General features: G+C 45.0%; 1 protein-coding gene across 1 annotated transcript in view; it reads left to right on the top strand.

Annotated features, from left to right (window-relative positions):
• The window catches only part of ASPM (assembly factor for spindle microtubules), a 44,754-nt gene extending 40,272 nt beyond the window's left edge, over window positions 1–4,482 (top strand). The window contains exons 23-28 of the mRNA XM_067538286.1: window positions 153–344; window positions 768–960; window positions 1,435–1,589; window positions 2,708–2,884; window positions 3,910–4,082; window positions 4,160–4,482. Of these exons, the coding sequence (XP_067394387.1) occupies window positions 153–344; window positions 768–960; window positions 1,435–1,589; window positions 2,708–2,884; window positions 3,910–4,082; window positions 4,160–4,265 (996 nt within the window). The 3' untranslated portion in view covers window positions 4,266–4,482. The remainder of the gene's footprint in view (window positions 1–152; window positions 345–767; window positions 961–1,434; window positions 1,590–2,707; window positions 2,885–3,909; window positions 4,083–4,159) is intronic.
• Window positions 4,483–15,332: the final 10,850 nt, after the last annotated feature.

Raw genomic sequence — 15,332 nt, 5'->3', positions numbered from 1 at the left:
TCAATTAAATCCAGGATAAATTCAGATTTTAATCTTTACTCTATCAGTCTTTGAAGTTACAAGAAGCATGTGCATGCATGCTTGCACAGTGGTGTCAGGAAAAGAAAGCAAGCTTAATTTGTCTTTTTTTAACGCCCATCTATCTTAAACAGAGGTGGTTTCGAGCAAGACTACAGCAAAAAAAAAGTCTAAAAGAGCATCAGAAAATCATTAAAATACAGCGAATGGTTCGAAGGTGGCTGAAACAGAGAAATGAGGCTGCAACCATAATCCAAAGAACTGTACGAAAGTTCCTCCTCTACAAACACAGAAGACAACTGAAGAATGGTATCATTAAATTTCAGGTATGTGAATTCTCATAATAAGAACTCCAGCTTGCACGTGTCTGCTATTTTAAAGATTTTGGAAAAGTCTACTTCTGTGTTTATCACCAATCAAAGGAGTTTCTTTAGGGGTACAGATTAATTTTTTTAGATGAATACTAGATTGGAAAACTAAATACCAACAAGCCATTAAGTAATATTAAAAGACATTGTTTCTGATTGATGTATTTTTGAACTGGGAATCTAGTATTCAGAGGACTAAATACTAAATTTGATCATGGACTTACAACTTTGAATTCTACAACTGAAGTATTTTGAGTAAAAAATTTTATTAAACTCATGTAAGTTTGATTTGAGATTCTAATGAAAATTCTATCCTATAGCCACTCTTATTTGTATGTCTTTTCCTCATTTATGAAATCTTTCTGCTATGTTTTCTCTCAGGCATTGTGGAGAGGACATTCTTGGAGGAAGAATAATGACACAGCAAAAACTAAAGCTTTACGACACAGCTTGGAAATGGCTAATAAAGAGAGTAAAGAAGAAAACAAACTGTGTAACAGAACTGCAGTTGCCATTGATTATCTTCTAAAATACAAACATCTTTCTTACATTCTTGCAGCATTAAAACATCTAGGTTAGTAGATCCTTTTTAGAATTAAAAATTGGGCACTCCTAAGACAACAGTGGGCTCCCAAATTTCCAAGAAAGGGGAGCATCTGATATTCAAGCTTGCTGTACAATTGGGAAAAGTGAAGGAGTTAGAGGATACAACAGTATGCAAAGCCATTTCTTTCTGAATAGAATATGGCACTGATTACAAGCGGTCTTAAAGAACTACATGGGACTATAGAAATGAAGGTATTCCTGGCCTCCACATACCCAGTAGTACTACTTCCTTTATGGAGTGAGTCCTACTTATTTTTAATTTCACCTGATATGCAGTATCACATACAGTGGATGTTTTGCCAGAATGTTCAAAATCCTAGTTTTAAAAACACTACTTGAAATTGATTTTATTTCTGTTCTAATGTGTTTGCCAAGCCTCAGAAAAAATGTACAGTTTGAAAATAAGTTGATTAGCATTTACAAATGAACCCTTCTATTTTAGAGGTTGTTACCAGGCTGTCTCCACTCTGTTGTGAAAATATGGCCCAGAGCAGAGCAATCTTCACAATTTTTATTCTGATCCGGAGTTGCAATCGTAGTATCCCTTGTATGGATGTTATCAAATATTCAGTTCAAGTCCTGCTTAATGTTTCAAAGGTATTTCAGCATTTTGCTTTTGAAGTTTTATAAATCATGGGTTTTCTAATTTGCATATGTTTATCCTGAGAGATTAGCATGAATTTATCCAATGTAATAACTGCTTGTTTTGCACACACAACAAAAAAAATCTTTAAATCAGATTATTACAAATTATTTTGAACTAGATGATCCAATTATTTTTCTTAATGTAAACAATTATTACATCCTATAAAGGAGTCTTGTAATTTTAATAATAGCTTTTAATGAATTTAACATATTCAAACAAAAATCTTAATGGTGGCAGAGGGTGCATGGTTGAAAAAGTACCAGTCTTTTTACATTATGGAATTGCTAAGCAGTTTTGTATAGAAAAGAAAATCATCACTGGAAAGATATTGCATACTGAATTTGTAGGCATGATTTGGAATTAAAATATTACAGAAAACACACTGGCATAGGATGCTTTTTCAAATTTTCACTTTTTCATACCTATAGATGTGATAAACAGTTCTATAAAAAATATTATTTAAAGCTAGCTCAATACAACTTTGGGTTGGAGATGGATTAGTTCTATTTACAGATCTAGTTTGGATGGAAATGTTTGCAAAGCCAGCAAACTTTAGACATACTGACTTGAGTGTGGGCTGTACAATACAAACTTGTATAGATTTATCAAACGTCATTCATCTGCAATGCACTGAAATGAGTTAAATGTTTAGCATTCAAATCTAGTAAATTTTCCTACGTGAATAATTATCTATTTCAGAGAGAAAACATCCATTTCATTACAAAACTTAGTATATTTTAATCAGTCAAACTTATTTTTTAATATTTTTGTAGGTTTGCATTTTTAAAAAGAAAAAAGTATACATTGCTGAAAAGTTTGAAAGGAGCTGCATTGTAGCTTGCTAAGTAATCTGAGAGCACAATATGTACCTCCACTGTCCCAGCTTCTTAGAAAAACTTATTGTAGGGCAACTTGGCACTGTAATGTAATGTAATTTAATGCCCAGAAATGCCCATATCATAATAATATCATCCAGTTGGCCAGAATGAGAATAGTCTGTATCATCATATAACTTGAAAGGGGTTTATTTGAGATCTGTTTTCATCAGCTTTTTTGTCTTCCTTTTAAGTATGAAAGAACTACTCAAGCAGTTTATGAAGTGGAAAATTCTGTAGATACATTACTGGACCTACTGCAGATGTACAGAGAAAAAGCTGGTGATAAAACTTCAGAGAAAGGTGGAAGCATTTTCACAAAAACATGCTGTTTATTGGCCATTCTTTTAAAGGATTCAAAGAGAGCTTCTGTAAGTTTTAGTACTTCATTTTTAGTGGTTTCTTACAGCTTCTTCTAGCTGGTCGCTTATAAATTATTCAGGCTTCCTGTTGAATTATTTGCATCTATTTGTAGCAGTATCATCACACCTGTAATAGTACCTGTTGCTATAATAATGTATTATGGTGTGTAGTTCACCTTGAGCTTGGTGCATAATCTTTGAGTTGCGTAACAGGGTCTTTCCACCCTTTTTATATTTAGAAACATTGACAATTACCCAGAACTCTCATACAGTTCTTTCTGATAACCCAGTTGTACTTTCTTTTTCTTGATGACACTGTAAATATTGTCTTTGTCCTTGATCTCCATTCCAATCCAGTAAGACTTCTCATTGTTCTCAAATTCGACTGGCTGAATAATGTTGTCATGCACCATTGTTTCCTGGCTCATGGCAGAGAAATAAACTGTATGTACACTAGCTATATTTCTAAAACGAATTCTATCAGTGCAGCTCTATTGGTGGCAGCAACACTGGAAGCGTTAGTGTAGGTAAGGCTCCATAATATAAATAGCCACCAGCTGTTTATCCGCCATGTCATTTTAAACCTCTTAAGAGCAGATCTACGTTACTCAGTGGTAATATTGCTGGTCACCTGAGGCCTTGTCTAATTTCGCATCATCACTGGTGCAGCTATAAATGAATTAGTTAATATTTGCTGTATCTGCAGAACCATCATTAGACTAAACTGCATTCAAGGCATAAAATTACTTTCTGGAGATAGATATTTCCAATTAAACCAATTATAAAGCTACTTGTGGATCTTCCACTGTCACTGTCCAAACGTCTAATGCCATCAGGATGTTGAAATGCCAACTGAAATTAAAAATCTATTGCTTTCAAATACATTTCAGTGTGTGTTCATTGAGAGAGACAGGTGCTGCATAGTCTATGAAAATTTAGACTGCATTGAGCAAATTGAGGAGTTTTTCATTATCTATTAACTTACTATTAAATTGCCTTTTGATTACTGATTGTGTGAAATTTGCATTTCTTAGGAGATCCGAAGCAAATCTAGAGCTGTTTCTTGCATTCATAGTTTATATAAACTTACAGCTCGTAAACACAAAATGGATGCTGAAAGAACTCTTTCCAAACACAAGACGCACACATCCATGAGTGGGAGTTTCTTTGTTCCAGTAACTCCTGTACGAACAAAAGTAGTTTCAAGGTAAGAATTTTAAAATTATTCTGCTTTTTTCCTGTGAAAATATATTTATCTAATTTCAAGCTATTCTTTTTCTGCAGAATTAAACCAGACTGGGTTTTAAGGAAAGATAACATGCAAGAAATTGTAGATCCTCTGCAAGCTATTCGAATGGTGATGGATACGCTTGGTATTGCCTACCACTAAAATGAAAATACTGTCTTTGAAAATGTGTGTGTATTCAAAATGATTTAAATGCTTTTGAGAGGGAAAACAAATTAGTGTCAAAAATGATTTCTTAAAGACGCAAACTTATAAAATAAAATGCCAATTTTAGAATATTTTGTATTGTGTACAGTTTTTATACTCTGCTTTGTACTAATGCCTAAAGCAATTGTACAATAAAATACTGAACTGCTTTGAAGCTCTTGGATTTTTTTTTGTTTTACTATTTCAAATGTACTGTTTTTACACAGCTGTAATCTTATAAACGAGAAGGCAGCGATTTAACATGCAGCTACTCAAAAAGGCTGAATGTTTTGAATGTCCGTTTACCAATGAGGACCAACTGTTAGTGTGCAAGTCAGCCTGCAGAGATGGCATATATGAGAGGAAAGATGGTCCAGTGATTAGAGGACTACCTTGAACTATGAGACACCCAAGTTTCAGTTCTCATTCCATCACAGATACCCTAGGCAAATCACTTATGTTCTTCAGTTCCCTATCTGTAAAATAAGGATAATGTACAGGGAGTGTTGTGTGGACAGACACACAAATTTCAGAATCCTTATCTGCAATTAGTCCCTTCCCGGGAGTTATTGTCGACTCTTCCTGTTGAACCAGAAATGAACATGGGTACATCGCTCCAACAGCATCGCCTTTTAATGTGTCTTTCCTGACTCTTCCTACCCACATCTTTCTGAAACAGAAATCCAAGGAACAGCCCAGGAAGCATTAAAAAGAAATAAACAAAAAACTGCATGGAGATCCTCTTTGGAGGATGGAAAACTTGTGGCTGGAGAAATGTTCTTCCTCAGAATCATTCGGTTGAGGGCTGGCTTTCTGAAACCAGTTTTCCATAGTCTTATTGACAAGGTCCAAAACCCCCTCTTTTAAGTTATAAGGAAGACCTAGGTGCAGCTCAAAATAGAAGCTGCAGGGAGACCATACTTTTTCTGCTTCCTGAATCATTGGGCAAAGTTGAACTTCAAGTGGCCATGCTTCAGACACATTCAATCCACTGGCCAAGTTTTAAAATAAAGTTCTGAAGGTCAAGCATTCAATGTTTTCCAGTCTCCAGACCTCTAATTACAAGATTAAAAAGCTTGCAAACTTCTAAAAAGCAATCACTTTTAAAATGTGCCCAATTTTTAGTGACCTTTTTATTGCTAGCTGACTCCTGTTATATGTCTAAAATTATTGGATGCTAGCAAATAACCCATTCATCTCTCAGATAATCTTATATGGGGCTAGTCTTGCTAAAGGAAGCAGCTAACAGTGGAGTTTCTGTGGGAGTATGCCCTGAGAGGTTAGTGGTGATTTTGCATTCTGAAAGTGGTCTGGATTTGTGAGTGACTTGTTTCAGGTATGTGGCATAACTGAGTGCTTGCTGAGTATCTGTTAACATGAGGATGATGCTGACCTAGTTTGGCTAGGTTTAAAAGCCAATCTCACACATTGGAGCAGTGAACAGCTGATAGAATTTCGCTGGAAGGAGGGGGTGGGGACAGGAGGATTCTTTCCCTAGGAATAGGGTTTGGGAAGACAATGGCTGCTGTGTTAGCACTAAAATGACCTGAGGAGGAGAGGAGACAAAAGAACCTGGTTGGATGCAGAAACTTTGGGATATATGTTAGGAAGGAATTTTCCCCCAGGTCAGATCTGCAGTAATCTTGATGGGTTTTTCATTCTGCAGCATGTGCATGTAGGTCTCTTCCCAGGATTATGGAGGTATATCAGTCATTTCCCTGCCATTGCAGAAGCCTCAGGTATTGGTGCACATTGGTCCCTCCTATTCTCTCCCTGTGACACAAATAGTCTAGTCTTCTGCAGGCTCTAATATTTTGGTCTAATTTTGATTGCTAGGTTTAGAGTGCTGAGTGGTGTTGATGGCCTGTGAAATACGAGAGATCAGACTAGATGGTCTGATGGTGTCTTTGGGCCTTAAATTCTCTTACTCTAACTTTGTGGTTCTCAAGCTTATTTGATTGCACCCCCCCCCTTTTTTGGGTCTGTAGTAGTTTATGCCTCCCACTCCTGCCACACAAGCACATATACTGATATGTGTAGCAGCAGTGCTTCACTTGAATCAGTTTTGTCTTTGTTTTTCATTTGAGGGTTTTTTTTTCTGTTGTATGAATGAGCCAAAGATGCATTATAATAAAAGCAAAAGCAAAACTGTGATTGTGGTCCATGCTTATAATTAAATGAATACATTGCTTCGTAGCTAACGGCTTTGTATAATGTCATGCAAGCTTACCAGAAATCTGTCAAAATGCATATGACTGGAGGACTTAATTTTGCTAATTATTCATTGCTGTGGGTAAAATGTGCACAGTAAGTTTTGGTTTTTTTTTCTCTCCCCCCCCCCCCCCCAACCCCCAAATCTTCTTATGCCCCCTCTGACTACATTCCATGCCTCTGAGGGGCCCACCCGTAGTTTGAGAACCTCTGCTCTAACTTGTTAAAAGCCCAAATGTCAACATTTCACAGAGTTACCCAGTTCCCGCCCAACTTTAGCAATTCCATACCAATTTACCTGAAACCTTACATGCTACAATCTTGAAAATATAGGGGAAAACAGAGAGTGTTCAATATGGATCTAACGTTCTTTGATTTGGTCATCTTTGTTAAATCCTGTTTTCCAAATTGCAGAAGCCTGCTGTAACAAAGATAAAGGAAACTCCTTCTGTACTTCCTGTTTACAGTTATACAGGACTGAACACATAAGTTGCACTCTCAGATCAAACACTGTATTTTTAGTACACTTACATAACCCATCATAGGTATATAAAAAAAAATATAGGCTCTGGGCCTTGTGCCCCAGGAGGCTTCCTCCTTATGCAGTGTGTTCTTGTGTATGGTGCAAATCTCGACACCGTGGCACCGAGGGTAGTCGAGAGGTTCACACAAGAGGTGACACCGTTACAGTTCTGCCTCCCGTGTGGGTCGCAGTTCCAGCTCTAGCACCCCAGCACCAAGTCCAGCACGGCACCGGTCCAGATCCCCGGCGCGGATCCCGGCACCCAATGAGTCCCAACGCGCTTGGCACTGGTCCAGATCCTCGGCACCGACGGGGATTCCGGCACCTGAACAGGCACAATGGCACTGGTCCCGATCCTCGGACCGCAGTCCATCGAGGATCCTGGTGCCGAAGGACATGGTGCTGGGGTGCTAGAGCTGGAAGTGCAACTCCCATGGGAGGTGGAACTATAACGGCACCACACCGCTGATCACGGTCTTTGGAGCCTGAAGCCCCCAAGGAGGAAGCGCCATCGCAAGACCTCGGCACGGAGGCGGTGGTCATCTTCCAGCTCCTCTAGCCGCTTGCAGGCGTTGGCACCGATGTTCCTCCTCGTCATCGTCTCGGGATCGGTCGTCAACCAGGATGGGCGAAAGCCAAAAATATAAGCATCGATCCAGCGGCTCGGGGTCCCATGCCCATCATCGGGAGGCATCACAGTCGGCACCGATGCCGGCACCGGCGTGGCCACAAGGTCCTTGGCAGTGGCCATACTGGGGGCCTTGGTGGACCTAGGTGGGCCAGGATACGGTGTCGGTCCACTCCTCAGTGGCCCAACCAGCACCCCTCCTCCCCCTCCAGCAGGACAAGGGCCATTCCTTGGATGAGGAATCGGACCCTGGGGAGGGTCCCTCCACGGGGCCTCTCTCTCAATCCTCCTCCTCCTTCCCCTGATGATGCGGCCTCTAGGGACCATAGGGCACCCCTGCCAGACTTCCGGGCACACCAGGATCTGCTGAGGAGGGTGGCCAGTAATTTACAGCTGGAACTCAAGGAGCTATCTGAGGAGAAGGACCCCCTCTTCGGTGTGTTGGGGTCAGCAGGGGTCAGCCAGAGGGCTGTCATGCCAGTACGAGAGGGTCTTGAAGCTGACCAAGACCCTTCAGCAAACCCCTGCCTCAGTTGCCCCTACGTCCAAGGGCGCCGAGAAAAAATGCTGTGTCCACGGAGGGATTAGTGTATTTGTACACCCACCTTGCTCTGGGAACTCTCGTGGATGCCACCAACCAACGAGAGAGGCAGGGGTCCCAGGGCAATACACCCAAGAATAAGGATTATAAAAAATTAGACCTTTTTGGCCGCAAAGTCTATTCTACGGGGGCCTTGCAGCTGATGATCACCAATCATCAGGTGCTCCTCAGCCTGAACCTCTGGTCCTCCTTGCAGAGGTTCGCGCAGAGATTGCCACAGGACCAGGTAGTGGACTTAGCTACGGTTATTGAGGAAGGCGCTGCAGTGGCAGGGGCGGCCTTACATTTGGCCAGTGATGTGGCCGACACTGCCAGCAGAGCCATGACTTTGGCCATTGTGATGCGACGGTGCTCCTGGCTCCTGTCATCGGGTCTGGCCCGAGAGGTCCAGCATTCCATCCAGGACCTGCCTTTCGATGGTGCTGGCCTCTTTTCTAAAAAAACTAATGACAAACTGCATGCCCTAAAAGATTCCAGGTCTACATTGAAATCTCTAGGGCTTTACACCCCTCAGCCCTCGAGGCGTCAGTCTCGGCTGCAGGCCCAATGCCAACCCCAACTTGCCCCTAGACCACCTCCCAGACCCCCTCAACCTAGGAGGGGTCGGGACAGGTATAGGCAACCTAACCGGCAGGACCGCCAAGGATCCTCGACGGACTCCCAACAAGGCCCGTCCAAGCGGTGTAACAACAAGCGCCAATTTTGATGGGGCGCCCGAGGGTGGCACTCTTGCCGTCCCATTGGATCCAACCCCGTTCGCCCACAGACTCAGGCCTTACTACACCAAGTGGCAGAACATCACCTCAGTCCGCTGGGTCCTTGGTGTTGGCCGCAGGGGCTACGCCCTTCAACTCACAGCCTTCCCCCCAGACTCTCCCCCTACCCCGTCTCTCTTCAGGGACCTCTCTCACAAGCAACTCCTCATACAGGAGGTGAACTTGCTCCTCCTCCTAAGGCCTGTGGAAGAGGTTCCCCCACAGGAAAGGGGAAAGGGGTTCTACTCTCAATATTTCCTTATTCCCAAGGCGAAGGGGAACCTGAGGCCCATTTTAGACCTCTGCTGTCTGAACAAATTCATCAGACGCCTCAGGTTCCCTATGGTTTCCCTAGCCTCCATCATTCCCACTTTGGATCCAGGGGACTGCTACGCTGCCCTTGACTTAAAGGATGCATATTTTCACATTTCCATCCTTCCTGGTCACAGACGTTTCCTCCGGTTTGTAGTAGCTGGCTGCCACTACCAGTTTTTGGCCCTACCCTTTGGCCTCTTATCCACCCCCAGAGTGTTCACGAAGTGTATGGCAGTGGTGGCGGCCCACCTGTGCCACAAGGGGGTTCAGATCTTCCCCTACCTGGACGACTGGCTGATCCGGGGCAGGTGCAGGGCCCACGTGAGGAGCAGCCTGGAACTCACCTGCGCGACATGCACCAGATTGGGGCTGTTCATCAACGAGCAGAAGTCCACTCTCACCCCGGTGCAGCGCATAGACTGCATCGGGGCCACCCTGGATGCCACCCAGGCCAGAGCCTTCCTCCCGCAGCCTTGCTTCGAAGCTATGGCTGCCATAATAGACAACCTCCAAGGTCCCCTATGATGTCAGCCAGGCATTGCCTTCAGCTGTTGGGGGACATGCCAGCCTGTACGTACGTGGTGAGGCTGGCTCGCCTCAAGCTCAGGCTTCTCCAGGGGTGGTTAGCCTCGGTGTACGCACCAGCCAGGCATTCACTGAACAGAGTGGTCATGATTCCCACCCAGGTACTGACCTCCCTGGATTGGTGGAGGGACCCAGGGGAGGTACTGACAGGTGTTCCCTTCAGAGACTTGGCACCATCAATAACTTTGATCATGTATGCCTCGGATGTGGGGTCGGGGGCCCACATCAGCAGCAACCTCAGCACCCAGGGCCTCTGGTCAGCACAGAAGTGTCTCCATATCAACGTCCGGGAGCTCAGGGCAGTCCATTTGGCCTGCAAGGTGTTCCTCAGATTCCTGAGGGGCAGGATGGTGCAGGTCATCACGGACAACACGACGGCCATATTCTATATGAACAGGCCAGAGGGGAGCACGCTCCTCGGCCCTTTGCCAACAGGCCATTCGTCTTAGGGACTTTGCAGTGACGCACGACTTCCACGTATCTGCCTCTGACTTCCCGGGGGTCAGGAACGACAAGGCGGACCACCTCAGCAGGTCGTTTCTACCCCAATACGACTGGTCGCTACACCCGGAAGTGGGGTGTTCCCCAACTGGACCTGTTCACGTCATCCTGGAACAGGAAGTGCCTGAGGTTTTGCTCGCTCCGGGGTCACGAGCCAGGCTCCATCTCCGACGCGTTCTTCATAGACTGGAATGGGACCCTCATGTACACGTTTCCCCCCATTCCGCTGTTGCCTAAAGTCCTCTTGAAGATCAAGAGGCACAGAGCGGATATCATCCTGATCACCCCAGCCTCGCCGAGACAGCACTGGTTCAGCATGTTGCTGGACCTGTCCATTGCCACGCTGATACCGCTCCCGGGGCGTCACAACCTGCTCTCCCAGGACCAGGGTCACCTGCTGCACCCGCACCTGGACTCCCTCCACTTGACGTTATGGAGACTCTGTGGCTGATGGAGGGAGAGAGAACCTGCTCAGTGCAGGTCCAACAGGTTCTGCTGGGTAGCAGAAAACCTTCCACTCAGGTGTGTACCGGGCCAAGTGGGAGCGCTTTACCTGATGGGTGGAGTCCCGGGATATCCCACTGAGCTGTTCGCCCATACAGGCGATTTTGGAGTACTTGCTCCACCTGGAACTCCAGGGACTAGCACTGGCCTTCCTGAAGGTGCACCTGGCATCCATCTCAGCCTTCCACCAGCCGATGGAGGGGAGGTTGTTATTCTTGCACCCAATGTTACTCAGGTTCCTTAAAGGGGTGGAGAGGCTACATCCGCAGGTCTGCAACCCGGTGCCTCCCTGGGATTTGAACCTCATCCTCGCTGCTCTGAAAGGACCCCCTTTCGAGCCCTTGGCTACATGCCCGCTGCTTGTCCTCTCTTGGAAGGTAGCCTTCCTGGTGGCCATTACATCGGCTAGGAGGGTCTCCGAGATAAGAGCTTTGACCTCGGAGCCCCCATACACCGTCCTTTTATAAAGATAAGGTGTGGCTGAGACCTCACCCGGCCTTCCTGTCTAAGGTGGTGTCCCAGTTTCATTATAACCAGGATATCTTCCTCCCCGGGTTCTTTCCCAAACCACACGGTTCAGAGGAGGAGCGGAGATGGCACTCGCTGGACGTGAGACGAGCCTTGGCCTACTATATCGAGTGGACAAGGCCATTCCGGAAATCTACGCAGCTGTTCGTGGCAGTGGCAGACTGGATGAAGGGCTCACCTGTCTCCACTCAGCGCATCTCCACCTGGGATCACCGCCTGCATCAGGACCTACTACGAGTGGGCGAAGGTGCCGCTTCCAGGAGCTGTGTCAAAGCACTCAACCAGAGCCCAGGCCTCATCAGCGGCCTTCCTGGAAAGGGTGCCCCTACAGGACATCTGCAGAGCAGCGACCTGGTCGTCGATCCACACCTCTACGTCCCACTATGCCATCATGCAGGAGGCCAGAGAGGACGCGGGCTTCGACAGAGCTGTGCTGATGAGAGTAGCTAGACGCTGACTCCTACCCACCTCCAAGGTATGGCTATTTAATCACCCGTATTGGAATGGATATGAGCAATCACTCAAAGTAGAAAACAGCGTTACTTAGCAGTAACTGTTCTTTGAGATGTGTTGCTCATATCCATTCCACACCCATCCTCCGTCCCCTCTGTCGGAGTCGGCAGAAAGAAGGTACTGGGGGCCCATAGGGTCAGCGGTGCCCAATGTACTGCGGCATGAGTGCAGCACTCCAGGGGGCGCGTAAGCCGACCCTCCGGGACCTGCTGAGGGGAAAAAGTTCCGGGAACCAGTGCACGGGGCGCGCACTCACCTATATTGGAATGGATATGAGCAACACATCTCGAAGAACAACAGTTACTGGTAAGTAACCCTGTTTTTCATCTTAACCAAGTTATCCACTTTCCTGTTTTCTACCCTAAACTTCACTCTTGCAACAGGACAGAATCCTACACTCACTCGATGTTAGATGGGTACTAGCCTTTTACCTTCAGCTCACTCGTCCCTATAGCGGATCACTGCAAAGGACATGTGCTCTCTTCCCGGTTTATCTCCTGCTGGATTGTCCATTGCATCATGGAGTGCTACTCCCTTTCTAACATTCAACTCCCACCAAGTAGCAGGGTACAGTTCACAAGGGCACAGGTGGCTACGACAGCTTCTTTGCGGACGTCTCTTGGCAGGACTTTTGCAAAGCAGTAGCATGGACTTCCATGCATACGTTCATGGTTCACTATGCGTTGACTAACATTACATCCATTGATGCAACTGTCGGAATTGCGGTCCTGAAAACTTTAGCTTCTACAGCAGGGGTGGGGAACCTCCGGCCCGCGGGCCGTATAAGTCCCGCGAAATTATTTGGTCCGGCCCGCGGGACATATAATAAGGCCTGCGAAATCATTTGGTCTGGCGGTGGGGGGGAATTCGGCGGGATTTCGGCGGCGGGGGGGAGTTCGGCGTGATTTCGGCAGCGGGGGGTGGAGTCGGTGGCGGCGCGGTTTCACGGCGGCGGGGGGTTCCGTGGGGGGGGGGGCAGTGCCCGCCGCCGAAACCCTGCTGCCGTTTGCCCCTTTTCGGCGGTGGGGGCGGGGGGGGGGGGAATTCGGCAGCGGAATCGGCGGCATGGCCCGTGAATGAAGGCCGAAATATCAAAATGGCCCTTGGCAGGAAAAAGGTTCCCCACCCCTGTTCTACAGAGTCCTAGCCCCACCTCCATTCTAATTGCTTGCTACACTTCCCACGGTGGAATCCACATAGGGACCATCACTCAAAGAAAAAGGGGAGGTTACTCACTGTAACTGATGGTTCTTCTAGATGTATGATCCCTATCTGGATTCTAATCCCATCTCCCCTCCCCAATCCCCTCTGCTTAGGGCTCGATGCTTAGGAGTAAGAGGAAACTCAGGGAGCGTCAACCCGTGTGGGACATATAAGACCTTGCATGTACCATGCGGGCAATGTGAGGTGTGCATGTGTGTCGACAGACACTGCTTTCAACAGTTGTGGCTCAGGCGCATGGTGTACATGAGCACCCATTATGGAATCCAGATAGGGACCACACATCTCAAAGAACCATCAGTAAGTAACCCCCCTTTTCAAACAAAAAGAGAAAGTGGCAGAGGAAGGGGGAGAGAGAGAGAAAAAAAAAAAAGCAGCAGAGAATGATTTAGGAAGAAGGAAAACCTAAGCCAAGAAAAGTACAGACAACAACAACAACAAATCTGGATATGAGGCTCCTTGGGCCAGAGTATCTGGAAATTCACACTCCCAGCCCCTATCGTGGCTGAAGGACAGTGGTTCTGGTGCTTTAATAGTCACCACTCTGTGTGCAGCTGCAACCACGCTAGGGACTCCCAATCTGTACCACAGTACCTAGTTAACTAAATTAACAACAGCTAGGATCCCAAAGTCCATCTTTCCTATCAGGGGTCTTATGCTCCATTCTGCTGCTATTACAGAAGCTACTTGGAGTGTAGTGAATCCAGTCTTCTGCTTAATAAAACACTTGCGACGGCTATGATTAGCAGGGGCTCTATCTTGTTCTAAGGTTAGATTTTTGAACTCAGGCTAGTGTTTGTTGTGTTTCCTGACCCTGTTTAAGGGTGTTTTTGAATTGCCTTCTCTTAAACATGTTTTTTGAATTAATTTACTGCAAACCCTTATATTCTTTAGAGTTTGCTAGAGAAGCAGTATTGTTAAAACTCCTATATCCTTCAGCGTTTTAACAGAGAGAGTATTGGATCCATTTCTAAATACTCTGCTTATTACAGCCAATGATGTGCATACCAAATTTACAACCAGCGTGGTATACTGCCAGTGTCCTCTCCCCCCCTTGCTTCGCAATTCTCCACAAAAATGTTATATTTATAAAATAAAAGACTAGTGGGATTTTATTTAGGAGATAAGGCAATACACTGTGTTTATTGAAATTACAAATGCATTTGAGATTTTGGTTGGTAGAGTTATCAGTCCTTAGCATTGCTTGTGCTGGCTAACTGGAGCACGAGACAGGAGACAGGCCTCTGTCAGAGGCGTTTGATGCTCCCAATGCTGTTGTATGGAGACATTACCCAAAGCTTTGTTTCTTTTGTTTATTTTTTATAGTGATTAGTTTTTATGAAAATTTATGGGACATGCTGTGTCATGCTGCCCCCAGATTCTGTGTGATTATTAGTTACCAGCTTCTGACAAGCATGACTTTTTTATTTTGCTGCTTTGTTTTTGTCCTAAGGCAGGATGCCTTCTTGGTGTTGGGTTTGTTTATTTACATTTTCTGGTCTTCAGCTGGACAGGATGAGACTGGCATTGGCGTCTTTTTTTTATTTTTAGGACAGGATGAAGCAAACATTTGTTTTTAAACAAACAAACTATGCATACCTTATTCATTAAATTATTTAGCAAAATTAGCAAAAAGCCACACCACACAAAAATAAAAATGGAATATACTTATTCTAACCATTATATAAACTTATTCTAAAATTTACAAAAAATTACATTCACTTGAGTGTTGTCCAACAAATGGTCTCTTTGAACCTACCTGCTTGCAGAGCAAATAAACTAGTAGAATGCAGCCAGTTAGAGATGGAAATAGAAGAGAAATCCAGACAAGCTATCAACCAAAGTAAATAAACTGATAGCAAAATGTCCTTTAAACCATAGGGCCTGGAAGGTCCCAGAATTTAAAGTTACTAGTTTCCCATTAATCTATTTTACAAGTTGCCAAAGTTAATTATTTTATAGTGAAAGCAGCTGCTATTGTTAGTTTTCTCATTATGCATCACTATTATTGAGCTTCTTAATTGAAATAGAGGTCATTTCAGGAATAACAATCAGTAAGTGCTCTCAGTGTAATACCTTGTTTTTGTGGTGTTACAAAGCATACTCCCAATATCTTTGTAAATAATTAACTGAGTTTTCA

This window comes from Emydura macquarii, unplaced genomic scaffold (genome assembly GCF_026122565.2).
Source record: "Emydura macquarii macquarii isolate MOO-44397 ecotype Brisbane River unplaced genomic scaffold, CSIRO-AGI_Emac_v2 contig_480, whole genome shotgun sequence".
Classification (NCBI taxonomy): domain Eukaryota; kingdom Metazoa; phylum Chordata; order Testudines; family Chelidae; genus Emydura; species Emydura macquarii.
The sequence above is the reverse complement of the archived record's forward strand: the minus strand, read 5'-3'. Positions and strand labels throughout refer to the sequence as shown.